We start from the raw sequence: 14,786 nt of genomic DNA on the forward strand, positions 1-14,786 counted from the left end.
TGACTTCAAGATGAACATGGGCCGACAATGTGAGGTCACAGTTGGCAGAGTTAACCGGACCTTGTCGTGCATCCACAGGTGCATCTCTAGCAGGGCTAAGGAGGTGATCCTCCCCCTCTATGCAACACTGGTCAGGCCACAGCTGGAGTACTGTGTCCAGTTTTGGGTGATCCACTTCAGGAGGGATGTGGACAACATTGAGAGGGTCCAGAGGAGGGCCACCCAAATGATCCGGGGACTACAAGGCAGACCCTACAACGAGAGACTGTGGGATCTGAACCTGTTCAGCCTTCACAAGAGAGAAGGCTGAGGGGGGGACCTGGTGACCATCTATAAATTCACTAGGGTGGACCAGAAGGGTTTCAGGGAGACCTTGTTTCCCCTAGTGCCCCCTGGCATAACAAGGAATAACGGCCACAAGTTGTTGGAGAGGAGGTTTAGATTAGATATCCGTAAGAACTACTTCACAGTTAGGGCAGCTAGGATCTAGAACCAACTTCCAAGAGAAGTGGTGCTGGCTCCTACCCTGGGCGTCCTTAAGAGGAGGCTTGATGCCTACCTAGCTGGGATCATTTGAGCCCAATTTTTTTTCTCCTGCCCTGACACGGGGTCAGACTTGAAGATCTATAAGGTCCCTTCCGACCCTACTTCTATAAGAATAGAATTAAAAAAGGATAAAGGATTGCCTAGATCGAGTGATAATATTGCAAGCCAACTGAAGAAATACTTTGGTAGTTATTAAAATAAGCACTGATGTTTTGAAACAACTGGGTCACGTATACATGACAACATATATATTTGTTAAAATTCCAGCTTCTGTAATCCATTTTGAGGTGACTAAGGCACAAGCTCTATTACCTAGACTAGATAAAAATATCTGAGGACAACACACAAGAATAAGCTACCATTTCACTTTGAATTGAAATGGATGACCCAAGAGAATTTTTTTCCCAGTAATCATCTAAAAGGAAAATTTTAATTATCTAGCCATTTAGATTTTGTAATTCATACAAGTAACCTATAATCTCTGCCTTTCCAATTGTAAAACTACTTGGTCAACAAATACCATGTGATTACTGCTACAAAGCTGAAGGAATTCTGTATGCTTAGGCCTCTCAACTATCAGTACATCTTTGATTTTTAGATAAAGGCCAGTAAAAGAATAGGTTTGTGTGTCCCTCATGGAAAGGGATGTTGCGTGTTAACATGTACAAAGTAAATGTGTTTATATTCTAATGGTTTACTATTCTAGTAAAGACCACCTTGTCAAACATCTTTTGGCAATCAATGACAACCTAATTTAAGGCACCTCAACGTCCCTCAACTGGACACTAACTAATAAGAAATGCTCACTATATCTGCCAGCTTAATTAACAGCTAATATGAACAAAAGCTCTCTGCAGTTCTTTAGTGGACAATAAGTTATCAATAGAATATAACTGTCTTAATCATAGAAGCATCTTTTGTAAAGATGCTGCATTCATTTGAGGGTCACTGAATTATCACTGGGTGACAACTGACTTCAAAAGCCACAGGTAAAACATTTCTATTAAAAATACAACATTTGTTAGGAGATACAAAGTTGACTAACTGTGCGATTATGGGATTCTCTGTCAGCCTTTCCTGTAAATTTGTAACAAACCTATGTCCAAATGTTAACTGCTTCATGTGATGCTATTTAGTAGGGGGTCTGAACATAAGAAACTTTAAGCAAGTAAGTTATTGGTGAGAATATCATGAGAAATGGTTGGTGAGGTATGATCAAGAGATAGAGACATTATAAACAAACAAGAATCCCTAAAATGTTTTCTCTAGCAACCATATATTTTAACATTTTCTACAGTTTTGTGGAGTGAGATGAAAATTCAGATACTTAATAACAAGAACAAAACAACTTAGGATAACAATATAAACTGAACAATTCAAAATAGAGTTTTTCTTGATGCTTAGTTTAAATACTTCTGGTTGTCAAGAAAGCTCTTTATTTTACGTAGAAGTAGAGCTAAACGATAAAGTATCTTATATTCTTGGCCAAACTGTAAAATTCTCATATATAATATTTTAAGGTTTAAAAAGAGTGTACAACTCTCAGTTCAATTACTCTTAGCCCTGGTCTTCAACTGTTAAATTTAAAGTGTTGCTTTATTTAAGGTTACAGTAGGCCTTTCATAGTTAAGTTCAAGACGAACCCTGCCAATAAATACGACTGAGGTGAAACATTAATAAAAATTAGTAAAATTTGGGAACTGCAAAAATGCCAAGCCAAAAATGTGATGTCATGCTTTTCTGGGAGAACTATTCCATATTCTGCCATATTCTCTCTTCCATGGTGGTAGCATTGCTAATAAGAGAAGGGATAAGAGAAAGAATTGAATGAAGCTTGGATATCAGAGCTTTGCTGCTGGGGATGACAGGAAAGTCAAAAAGAAATATCTAGTAGGTGCCTTGATGCTTGTAACTTAGCTGCCATTATATTTTCCCATAGGAAACTGTTGGTAAAAGGGGCACTGCCTTTGAGCTCCCCGATGTAGCCAGGCTAGGTATAGGAAACAAAACAAAGCATCTGTTCAAGATGAGAGGATAAGTGTTAGCTCTGCTTCGACTACCTACATATGGTATACACATCTGAGAATCAGTTTGAAGTACAAAGCACAAAACCAGCAGACATGTTCATTCTCTCATTACATTTAAACTAGACCACCATTTAGGGCTGCCCTCCAAAATGTCATAGCAACTCTAACACTCACAGATGATCAGAAAACAAGCCACAGTGGTTCTAGTGGTCTTTGCCTGAATCTGTACCACCAGTTATACATTCTTCCCTCCAATTCTCCCAGTCACATTTTCTTCTCTTCCTACATTCTCAGTTGCACTTTTATCCTTTCTGAGACTACGAATTAGCCGTGACAAAGCTTTAATTCACATTAGTGGATATCAGTACAAGTTAAAATTTCCCTGCAATGATTATGCCATTTTCTGTAACAAATCTACCTCCAGCAGCATCAGAACTTCAGACTTCTGTTCCTCAGTACAAAACCTCTAGATATGTATTGGGCATGGTTTTACAACTGAGAACACTTCTCCATTGGTGACTTTTATACAAAAACAATAGCCTAAGAAAAAGAAATAAAATCTTTGGGCATCTTTACATGTGCTGGGGGGAGGGGAGGCTTTAATTAGAGAGGCTCCAAGAGCTGCTCTAATTAAAGCGCCCACAGCATCTCGTGTATTCAGCATTAACAAATGCAGTTGTTCAATGAACTTTACTTAAAGCACCCCCACCTCCATTATGAAGCACGAGGATGCTGAATACATAAGATGAAGAGGCTGCTGAAGCAAGCTAATTACCACGTTCCAACAAACTCGATTAATCAAGTCTGTTCCAATGCACTACAATTACATCACGTCAGAGCAGTGTCCCCACACATCTGAAGGCACATATAAATAGGTAGGCTTTCATCAAAGACACATCTGCCATTTTTACAAACATCCAAATTAATGTTAAAAAGTGTCTTATTTACTAGAAACACAGATGCAGAAGGGGCAAAGAAATCTGCATTAATTCTGGGTAAGTATTACAGAATGATGATATGGATAGATTATCTTACCTCTTCTCCTGAAAGATAGTATGCTGAAAGCAGTCCACCAACAAAACGAATATTCACTTCAAAAACTGAAATTTCAGCATTCTGGGGAAATAAATAAGAGAATATAATTGGAACCAAATTTCAGGTCTCTATGAAAATTTACAATGGCTATGTTGAAGAAAACAAAAGCACCGTGTTTCTGTGTGGACATGCACTGACAACTTCAATTAGAAGACAAATACTGAGTTTACCACCTTCCACATTATTTCATGGGCCCAAGCTCCATTAGAACTGCATTCTGCTGTTTACAAGGGGAAAGTATGAGACAGATAAACTGAATGAGAAGCATTTAAAATATATCTTTTTAAAAGTTATTTCTTCTTCCTCACTTTAAAAACTCTGTACAGCTTTAGTTTTGCCTGACTACGAACATGGCTTGAGGCACACCCAGGAATTCCACAGGGCATTACACCCTTCTCCTCCAAGGACAAGTTATGTTCCCTGGATGTCACAAACAATACTAATCAACTTTCCTACTTTCAGGTTCCTCCTCGGGAAACTAATTTGTATTGGTCTAACTTGATCACTCCTGTTTCCTCTACCTAAAATTGTTTTAAAGGGAAAGTACATGCTTTAATAGATTTAGTATCAGATTCATTATAAATAGTGTCTGGTTTAAATCATAAGATAGCATTTTTCATGAAAATCATGGAATTTTAGTGATTTTCATGAAAAATGCAATTTGCAAGGAAATATCACGTCCTGGGAGGTGAAGTAACGCAAGGCACTCACCAGCAGTTTGGGACGAGACGCATGTGGGGCAGAAAGAGGAACCCGTGCGGCTTGTTAGCTGCCTCCTTGCACAATTACGGCCGGCCGGTGACGTGTCAGACGCTGGCTTGCGGAAATAAAAATGGCAGCCACAGCAGTGAAATGGGCAGATAGCTGGGAGACGGAGCTACGGCTGACGCCGGTGGCAGGGAGGACTCCACGTGAGGATCCTGAGGAGCCTGATGAGCAGGAGGCGACACAGGCTGGGGAGAGTGGAGCACCCTGACAAAGGTCACCGCCAGACAACGGAAGAGCAACAGGCTGGCCAAGCAGAGGGAGAGCTCAAGTGGCACCTGGAAGCACGGCGGGACCCAGGTGGGAGTGCTGAGACAACGGGGCATGGAGGACGGCACGCCAGGGGGGCGAAGACCCAGGGACAGCCCTGAAGGGGGATGTGATCGGGGCGGGTATCACTGCCGGGGCCCAGTATGTTGAGTGATGAATAGGAGCTAGTCTGGGAAGCGATGAGCAAAGAGGAGAGCTATCCCTCCCTGTAAGGTTTCGGTGGTGAAGCCCTGTGAGCAACTGCCGGGCAAAGCCCAGGCCACCGAGGAACCCGTTAACTGACCAACCTACTGAGGAACACCAAGTTGTGGCAGGAGAGAATGGGGTTGGCAATGCGGGGAGGAGAGAACTACTTTGGCAACAAACAGGCCTGGAAGGGGTGTGACATCCGCCAGTAGATCAAAAGCCACCCGAGAGTGGCTAGTTGAAGCCTGGCGGTTACAGAGTGGTGCATTGGCCAGAAACCCCTTTAGGGGTCACTCGCCCGTCATGCAGCCAGCTGAGATGGGTCCTGCAGATTTCCTGGCACAGAACCTGCAAGCATTGATGCAGATCGTGGGTTTGCAGCGGCGGTTGTTGGTGTAACATAGTACGTCAGCTTTTGGAATACCCACGATGACTGTGAAAGATGACCCAGAGGCATATATCGAGGCCTTCAAATGCCATGCCGTTGTCATGGGCCTCGACAAAAGGTACTGGGGCCAGCCAGGTGGGAGCTTTGGTAGTCCCAGCTGGCCCAGGCATCCCAGGCTGGCCCAGGCAGCTTAGCCCTTGACTCAAGAAGAAGCTCAAGACTGCGGGGCAGTGAAAGCTGCTATTCTGTACCACCTTGAGATTAGTCCAGAACACTACTGGCAAGTCTTCCGGGCCAAGAAGGGGGTGAAAGAGAGGCAACCGCGGGTGTTACTCCAGCAGCTTTGGGACCTCTTTGGGAAATGGGTCAATCTGACAATGTGTACAATGGCGACCCTGGTGGACAAGATCATACTAGAACAATTTGTAAATGATCTGGAAGAAAGAACCCATAGCTGGGTCTATCAGCTCGCCCCAGAGACCTGCGAGGAATCACTGAAGTTAGCGGAGGCCTTTGCAGCCGCCAAGTGGCATTACCCATGGGAGAAGCAAGGGTCCCCATCTCCAGCTCCAGCAACAAGGGAGGTGGAGCAACGTAGGCCCAGGTATCGGGCCCAGGGAGGGGACATGGTATGTTACCACTGCGGTCGAATAGGGCATTTTGCCTGAGAATGTCCAGGGTGTACCACTGAGAGGGCAGGCACCGAGTGCCCAAACGGGGATGGTTGAATTCCCCAAAGAACCCGTTCAAGGGGAGCTGATGGACTGTAGTTTTGGGGTCGGGGGCGAGAGCCCAGTATGGGGGCGCCCTGTGGTGCGGGTCTGGGTAGAGGACTGTCTGGTCTGGGCGGTGTTAGATTCCAGGTGTGCTCAGTTGTTGATTAGGGCTGACCTCTTGCCAGATGTCCCCGAGGGTCAAATAGAACCAGTGAGAGTGACATGTCTCCATGGAGAAACTCAGGCTATATGCCGAGTAAGGACCCGTCTCAGAGTTATGGAGCATCAGGGGGAGTTGTTGGTGGGCCTTGCACCCCGCCTGGCATGTGATATGCTGTTGGGATGACATTGGGCTCCCCTGTATGATGTGATGGATAGGGTGTGGGACATCGAAGTCACGCGCAAGACCTTAAAAATGAGGGACAGATGGCTTGGTGACACCGAAGAAAGAGAGGGAAATGCCAGGGAGGGTGAGGATGAAGTGGTCGACTGGAGGAACATCGCCAGTGTACAACAATTCTGGCAGGCCCAAGAAGATGATCCTGAATTACAAGAGCTGTGGACCCAGGCAATGGACGAGACTCGTCAGCCGGCATCAGTATCCGACCTGGGGAGTCACTTCGAGGTTAGACACCACCTCTTGTATAGGGTGCAACCAGGCAGGGAGGAGAAGGAAAGCAGGGACCAACCGGTGGTGCCCTCCTGTTTTCGGAAGGCAGTGTGGCAATTGGCACATGCCAATCCCATGCGAGGCCACATGGGGAGGGACCGTACAATAGACAAGATATCCTGGTGGTTCTTTTGGCCAAAATTGGGGGAAGATGTAGCTTGGTGATGTGTTGAGTGCTTAGTGTGTCAAAAGGCTAGGGAACACCGCCCCCCCCCCGCAAGCTCCGACGAGGCCAATGCCTATTACTGGTCTACCCTTCTCCCGAATTGTCATAGATGTCGTTGGGCTTCTGCCGCACAGCAGTAATGGACACCAGTACATCCTGGTGTTCGTGGATTACGCAACTAGGTACCCCGACGCCATGCCGCTGAGGTTGGTAACGGCACCCCGGATTGCTGAAGAATTGTTAAGATAGATAGCCCGCATCCCCACAAGTTCCTGACAGACCGGGGTGAAATGTCACGTCAGGGGTCCTGCAAGGGGTGTGTCAAACCCTGCAAATTAAACAACTGAGCATGTCTATCTACCACCCCCAAACCAATGGGTTGGTGGAGTGGTTGAACAGAACCCTAAAAGGTATTGCGACGATGTCTACAAGGTGACCTCTGGCATTGGGACCTAATGCTCCCACTGGTCTTGTTTGTGCTCAGGGATGCCCCATTGGAACCTCTGAGGTATTCTTCCTTTGAGTTTGTGCTAGGCCACCAGCCACGGGGTTTGTTACAGATCCTCCAGGAAGAATGGGAACAGGGCCCTGCAGTCATTTCTAACCCCTCGAAATACCAGCAAGCTTTCAACTTCGAGTCCAGAGAGTCCGAGAGTTAGCAGCTAACAACTTGAGACAGACTCAACAAAAACAAAAGGGAAGGTATGACTTACATGAGAGGGAGCAGGAATTCCAACCAGGACAGAAGGTGCTGGTCCTATTACCCACCTTGCATAGTAAGCTATTAACTCAATGCCAAGGACCATTCAAAATCCTACAACGAGTTGGCCCGGTTGACTACAAGGTATATCGCCCTGGTTAGCAAAAAAACAAAACAAATTTACCACGTCAACCTGTTAGGAGAATGGTGACAACCTGAGGTATGGGCGGCATTCAGAGAGGAAGCAGCCAAGGACGCTGGCCCACGAGAACTCTGTCAAAACCCGGGGAAGACGGAACCCTTATTGGCTGTCTGAGTGAGCAGCAAGCTAATGACACCCCAGAGGAAGGATGCAAGGAACCGCCTTGAGGAATTTAAGGGGGTCTTTTCAGAGGATCCCAGATAGGTAAGGGATACATACCATGCTATCCAGACACCCCCGGGTATGATTGTGCGAGAATGGTGGCGACCCATACCTCATCATTTAACGGAGGAGGAACGTAAGGAAGTGGAAAAAATGGAGACACTTGGTGTCATCATGCCGTCCTGAAGCCCTTGGTGAAGTTCCAATACGAAAACAGACGGGACCCTAAGGCTCTGCGTAGACTATCGAAAGTTGAATGAAGTAGCCACGTTCGATGCCTTCCCCATGCCACAGATGACAGAACTAGTGGAACGAAATCAGGGCCGCCAGATTCATAACCACCCTGGATCTGGCCAAAGGGTATTGGCAGATCCCAGTGCAGCCATGTGACCACCCCAAGACTGCCTTTGGAACCCCTTGGGGTCTATATGAATTCGTAAAGATGCCGTTCAGCTTGCACGGGGCTGCGGCCACATTTCAGCTGCTAATGGAACACCTTCTGGCACTGCACGCAGAATACGTGGCAGCATACTTCGACAACATTGCCGTATTCACCCAGTCATGGGATCAGCATCTACGTGCCCTTAGGGTGGTACTGACCGAACTCAAGAAGGCAGACCTAACTGCAAACCCCCATAAGTGTTCAATCGCGCACAAGCCCACGAAATACCTAGGATTCCTAGTGGGCCAGGGGACCATCAGACCACTGGAAGACCAAATACTAAAACAGCTACGGTCCTTCTTGGGCCTGGTAAATTACTATCACAGATTCGTTCCCCGTTCTCAGAGCTAGCATCACCCCTCTCAGAGGCCCTAAAGGGGCAATGTTATTCAGTTTTCAGGCCTTAAAAAGAGCCCTGTGTGAAGATGTACTTATGCACACCCCTAATTTTGAGAAACCTTTTCATTGCAGACGGATGCCCCTGCAGTTGCAATTGGGGCTGTATTGACAAAACAAGACACCGACGTGGACCGGCCCCAGGCATATGCGAGTCAGAAGTTGCTACCAGCTGAAACCAGGTATGAAACAAATCGAGCAGGAGTGTCTGGCAATCTGGTGGGTGGTGGAGCACTTATGTTATTACTTACTCGGAAGGGAATTTACACTCGTCACGGACCATGCACCCCTGAAATGGCTCAGTACTGCCAAAACAAATAACGCGCGCATAATGCGATGGGCATTGGCACTACAACCCTTTAAGTTTCGTATCGTATACTGCCCCGGGAAAGACAACGTAAACACAGACTAGATGTAACGAAGGCATGCACTGAGACATTGAACGGCGAGGTTGTCGACCCCCACAGCAAACTGCAGGTAACGGCAATGCACAACTCACGGAACCGTCACAAGGCAACTGGCGGGGGGGGTGGGGTTATGTCCCGGGAGGCGAAGTAATGCATGGCACTCACTGGCAGTTTGGGATGAGACACACGTGGGGTGAAAATAGGAACCCGTGCAGCTCATTAGTCACCTCTTTGTACAATTACGGCTGGCCGGTGACGTCAACATTAGATGCCAGCCGATTGAAATAAAAATGGCAGCTACTGCAGCACAGGGGGCAGATAGCCGGGAGACAGAGCTACAGCTGACGCCAGCGGCAGGGAGGACTCCACATGTGGATCCCGAGGAGCCTGATGGGCAGGAGGCGACACAGGCCGGGGAGAGTGGAGCACCCTGACAAAGACCACTGCTGGACAACAGAGCAGCGACAGGCTGGCCGAGAGGAGGGAGAGCTCAGGTGGTACCTGGAAGCAGAGCGGGACCCAGGTGGAAGTGCCAGGACAACAGGGCATGGAGGACGGCACGCCAGGGGGGCGAAGACCTGGGGACAGCCCTGAAGGGGGTTGCGATAGGGGTGGGTATTGCTGCCAAGGCCCAGTATGTTGAGTGATCGATAGGAGCTAGTCTGGGAAGCGACGAGTGGAGAGGAGAGCTATCCCTCCCTGTAAGGTTTCGGAGGAGAGGAATAGGTCACGGGTTGGTTTTTGTTCACTTGTTTTGTTTTGTCACCCTGAGGGAAGGGGCATAGGAGACAGGGATAAGCATCCCCGTGGTGGGGCTGCAGGAAAGCCTTGGCAGGGTACCCTAGTGGAGAGAGTACCCTTGAAGGAAGGGACCAAGGCGCAAAGGGCTGTAGAGGCAGGCCCACAAGGGCAGGCAGGGTCTCTAGCCACTGGCTCTGAGATGTGGCACGGAGAACATGACCCACGGGAGAGGCTGCAAATAACAGCTAGGCAGCACACCAAATGTGGTATGAGGCCACGGTGTAGGAGTGGTGGAGCCCCATTAACAACTGCCGGGCAAAGCCCGGGCCACCGTGGAATCCGTTAACTGACCCCACCTACTGAGGAACACCAAGTCGTGGCAGGTGAGAATGGGGTTGGCAACGTGGGGAGGAGAGAACTACTTAGGCGACAAACAGGCCCGGAAGAGGCGTGACATCCGCCAGTAGATCAAAAGCCGCCTGACAGTGGGTAGTCGAAGCCCAGTGGTTACATACCACAATATGGCTGCTTGCCAAGGAGTTCCCTAGCAAGTGGCCATATTGCGTGGCATTTCCTTGCAAAAAGATAGAGCCATGGGGACACCTTCACTTTTGTGTAGCACCCAGTCCCTGCTCATGCCTGCCTCAGTCAGCGGTAACAGTGGTAGTGAGTCACCAGGGCAGAGTAAAGCGGGTAGTGGGAGGGAAGTGCTCTGCGCTGCCCCAGTGGGGCTCCTGCATGCAGAGCAGAGTGGAGCTGGGGGTGGGGTGGGGACAATGGCAGGCAAGCCTAAGGGTCAGCAATGCGATCAATGTGAGAGTAATGCTACCCACATTCTGGCCTCCCCTGGCTGCCTCATAACCCTTTGCTGGCTGCAGGCACCACTGAGCCACTGCCACTGTGAAGCTGGGTGAGTTCAAGTGTGTTGAAGCCCCCTACGTGCCAGGCGAGGCGCCTGGACTCCAGCTCCCTGCACCCATCTGGCTGGCACACAGGGGGGGCCTAGCCTAGTTGAATTTGCCCAGCATCATAGTGGCTTGGTGGTGCATGCAGCCAACAAAGGGTAGTGAGGGGGAAGAAGAGCTAGAGTGCGGGTGGCATTGCTCACACATGGGGGCCCCAGCCTGGCGAAACTTGCCCAGCATTATGAGTTTGTTGGCTGCAGGTAACAGCAGCTGCAATGCTGGGCAAGTTTGGTCAGGCTGGGGTCTGCCAGGTGAGCCTGCCTTCTTCCCCGATCGCTAGTATTGTGGTCCAATTACGGGGAAGGTGCCACAATCTGTGCATGAAAATGGTGGCCCCCCGCCATGATTGGGCTGTAATACTAGTGAGCTGGGCCTGCAATTTGAATCGGACTCCAATTATAAAAAGGTGCATTCATCTAGGGTACAGAACCCTTCACTTTTGTAATGTTCATGCTTCTACAGGTTCTCTCATCCTTTCCATATTTTTGGGGTCATTCCTTGCTACCCTACATTCAACTTAGGTCTCAACGCTACCAGGCTCTAGTTGGTCGTATGACTTCAGTGGGAATATAGAATGACAAGAGTGGGTTTCCAGGCATGTAAAGGGTATCAACTCATGAAGGGTTGCTTACAGATGTACACCAGGATTCTGCAAAGCATCATGAATGCTAAAAATCTGCATCTGATACAACCAACATGTTGCTTTCAGAGCCCTCTCAAGACTGGTTGCATCATGAGAGGGTTACTAGAACAGAATATAAAATGAAGCTCTTCTGCTGGTTGTGTACTATCATCCAATTGACATAATCTGACTACAGCATTTAGTAATTTCTTATATGGTGCATCATTCTGGATTCCATTTTTACATATAAATATTTTGTAATGGCTTTAAAGGGGTATTAAGTACCTCAAAAAGTAGTAAAACCATAACAGAGTCCTTATACCTGCTCTTTGAAAATATCTGAAAACAGCAAGATAATGCAATATGACTTAGATACATATAGTTTCTGAAAACTGACAATTAAAATACTAGTAAAGACAGCTCTCAATATATTTGGTTCAACATCATCAGGCTTGGAATAAGTTAAAAAAACCCAAAACAAAATTTTTAAACCAATATAAATAGGAGCAGACATCACAAAACCCATATAATAGCCCATTTCCATCTTCTGGAAACAAGTTGCACATTGCAAACAGAAGATTACCCTCTCCCTGGGCACGTGATTGAGGCACTGTAGTAACAAATATGCTGAGCTGCTATCTTAGAATAGTTGCTTATCTGTCTCTTTAAACCCAAATACCATTTACACCAGTGTAAATATGTTGTTTGTCGAGGCACCAGGTTACCCTTCCTCCTTGGACATCCTAGAGACATTGTATAGATATTGACTTTTACCTCCAAGTCAAAGAGTCCCAGGTAAAGTCACCCCAGAATGCAGGTTATCCTACAGCGACATACAGCCATATATTACACATCTTCCTTATTATTCAAGGAAGCGTAGCAAGAAACTAAAAATGCAGTGAAGGTACACCTGATGGAGTCACTAATAAATCTGTGATAGAACTGTAGGTATGGCCTAGTTCAATGGTCTAGTTCAACTTTCTGTACAGATGCAGAATGTGCTATTCTTAACCATCCTGCATAGATTGCCTGTCAAAGCTCCTCCTGAAATCCTCCAATGAGGAAGACTTTATAATTTCCCTAATCCGTTTGATCCACTGTTTGACAAGTTAAAAATGTTTTTCCTGAGATACGACTTAAATATGCTTTGCTATAGTTTAAACCCATCACTTTGTGTCCTGCCCTTTGTAGCAAGGGAGAATATTTTTCCCCTTCTTCATTGTTGTATGCTTTCAAATATTTGAAAGCCACTGCACCTTATGCTACTTTCCTCCTGACTAAACTTGCTTAGTTTCTTCAAACTTATTATAGCTTCCATTCCACCTCTTTACTATCTTTGTAGCCGGTCTCTAGATCCTCTCCAGTTTCTCTTAAGTCCTCCTTGAAATGGAAGTACTAAAACTGGATAAAGTAGTGCAGCTGAGGCCTAATCAGAGCCAAGTAGAACTGATTCTGACTCATTCTGAGTTTGTGATTCACCACAACTCCTAGGTCTTCCTTGGTATGACTAATCAAGTCAATTGTGTATCTGTGCATTTGTTTTTTCTTCCTTGTTTGCAGCATCCATCTTTATTGAATTCTGTTTGTTATCTGTAGCCCTGTTTTTATATTCATTATGATCCTTCTAAATTTTCACCCTACCCTCCAAAATCTGACACATCCCCATTATGTTATCAGCTGAAAATCTGATCAATTGCACACCCTATCCTTACCTCTAGTCATTAAATAAAGATGAAAGCAAGGCAGGGTGGCACCTTATACAAGAATTGGGGGGGGTAGGGCAAATTTTTGGCAGGCACGTCACAAATGAACTCCCACCCTGTCCCTGCCCCTCAGATCCCATTCCCCTATCTGATCTGAAGTTCTGCTTTCTGCTCCCTCCCCAATCTGCCAGTGTGCTGCTTGTCCCCTCCCCAATGTGTCACATGTCACTTTTGGCATACATACTCCAGACTGGCCTCCCCTGATATAGACTAATTTTTTGTGAAAGGCACAGGTTGCCATGGACTACAGCTTACTTTTTCAGGCTCAAGCTCATGCTTCTGAATAAGTTAGTATCCAAGTTCCTACCTGGTCCTGTCTTTTGCTTAACTTCAGATTAACTAACTAACTAACTCATTAATAAAGGCATTAAACAGATTCCAGAACAAATCCCTGTAGAACCCCACTTCACACTATGTGACAGTGACATTAATCCATTTATGGTTACAGTTTGTTTGTAACTATTCAGTCAATTAGATATCCATATCCACATATTGGTAATTCTAACCTACATTTATGCAGCCTACTTAAGAGAATGGTATCAGGGTCTGTTAAAAGCTGTTAACAAAGAAGTCAGACCTCTTTCAGTTTTACAGTTTGTGGTCATGGAAACACAATGGTCTTTAGAAATACTTAGAGAAGCTGAGTGGTTGATCCCCAATTAAATTTAGTGCAGACTCTCTTGCTAGACAAGAAAAACAAGTGTTAATTGTAGAGTAGTCTGAAACAATGGTCAAGACTGTTTTGTAACTAATGCTAGGAGAAATGTTAAGCTTTTTATTTAAGTTTTGTTAAAAGCACATTTTTTCAAATTGTCAGTAGAGAAACTAACATCTCTTAATGTTGTCATACAAACTTTATTTTCTTGGATTAAGAACTGAAATGCCTTGCTTGAAACTATTTGCCATACTTCTGCTTTAAAAAAAGTGCTTTGCTAAACCTTTGTAACATCTACACAGTAACAAACCCCATCCTTTCTGAGGAATCAAAATTCGGTTTTTGTTCTTGAAAGTAATTTATAATTATTTAAGAGGATAAAAATAACCAGGATCCTTGACATCAATCACTGAAAACAAATTCCAGAAAAGAAAAAGTCTATGACCTATGGCAAACAATTGCATTAAATGCAGGATTGTTATTTTAAAAACATACATTTTTTTTACTTCAGTAGGTGTTGAAAAAAAAAAGAAGGAGTTAAGGAGTTATTTTTGCTATTTTTTTATTCTATGGCAAGTAATTCACAAACTACTCCACTGTATCGTATTAGTTTTGGTTTGTTTTTGCTTTTTTAACAACATTCTGCCAGTCTATTATGAAGGCAATCATACCAGTGTTTGCAGCAAACTTCATTAACTAAGCCACACATTACAGAAACAAATATTTGAAGAGACACAATACAATGATCTAAGAATATATGTCTTCAAACATATATTGCCTTAATTACACAAACCCCACCAAGTTTGTACATTAACAGCAAAAACAGATCTGTTACTTTGTGAGTGGCTTACAGACTTAAATCACAGTCAAGAAAGTGGACTCTACTTTTTTTTTTTTGGGGG

General features: G+C 45.6%; 1 protein-coding gene across 1 annotated transcript in view; it reads right to left on the bottom strand.

Moving 5' to 3' along the window:
- The window catches only part of MAN1A1 (mannosidase alpha class 1A member 1), a 198,772-nt gene that overhangs the window by 142,425 nt on the left and 41,561 nt on the right, over positions 1-14,786 (bottom strand). Inside the window, exon 3 of the mRNA XM_019537970.1 lies at positions 3,609-3,689. Coding sequence (XP_019393515.1) covers positions 3,609-3,689 — 81 coding nt within the window. The remainder of the gene's footprint in view (positions 1-3,608; positions 3,690-14,786) is intronic.

Source organism: Crocodylus porosus, unplaced genomic scaffold (assembly GCF_001723895.1).
Source record: "Crocodylus porosus isolate Cpor-Errol unplaced genomic scaffold, CroPor_comp1, whole genome shotgun sequence".
NCBI classification, from domain to species: Eukaryota; Metazoa; Chordata; order Crocodylia; family Crocodylidae; genus Crocodylus; species Crocodylus porosus.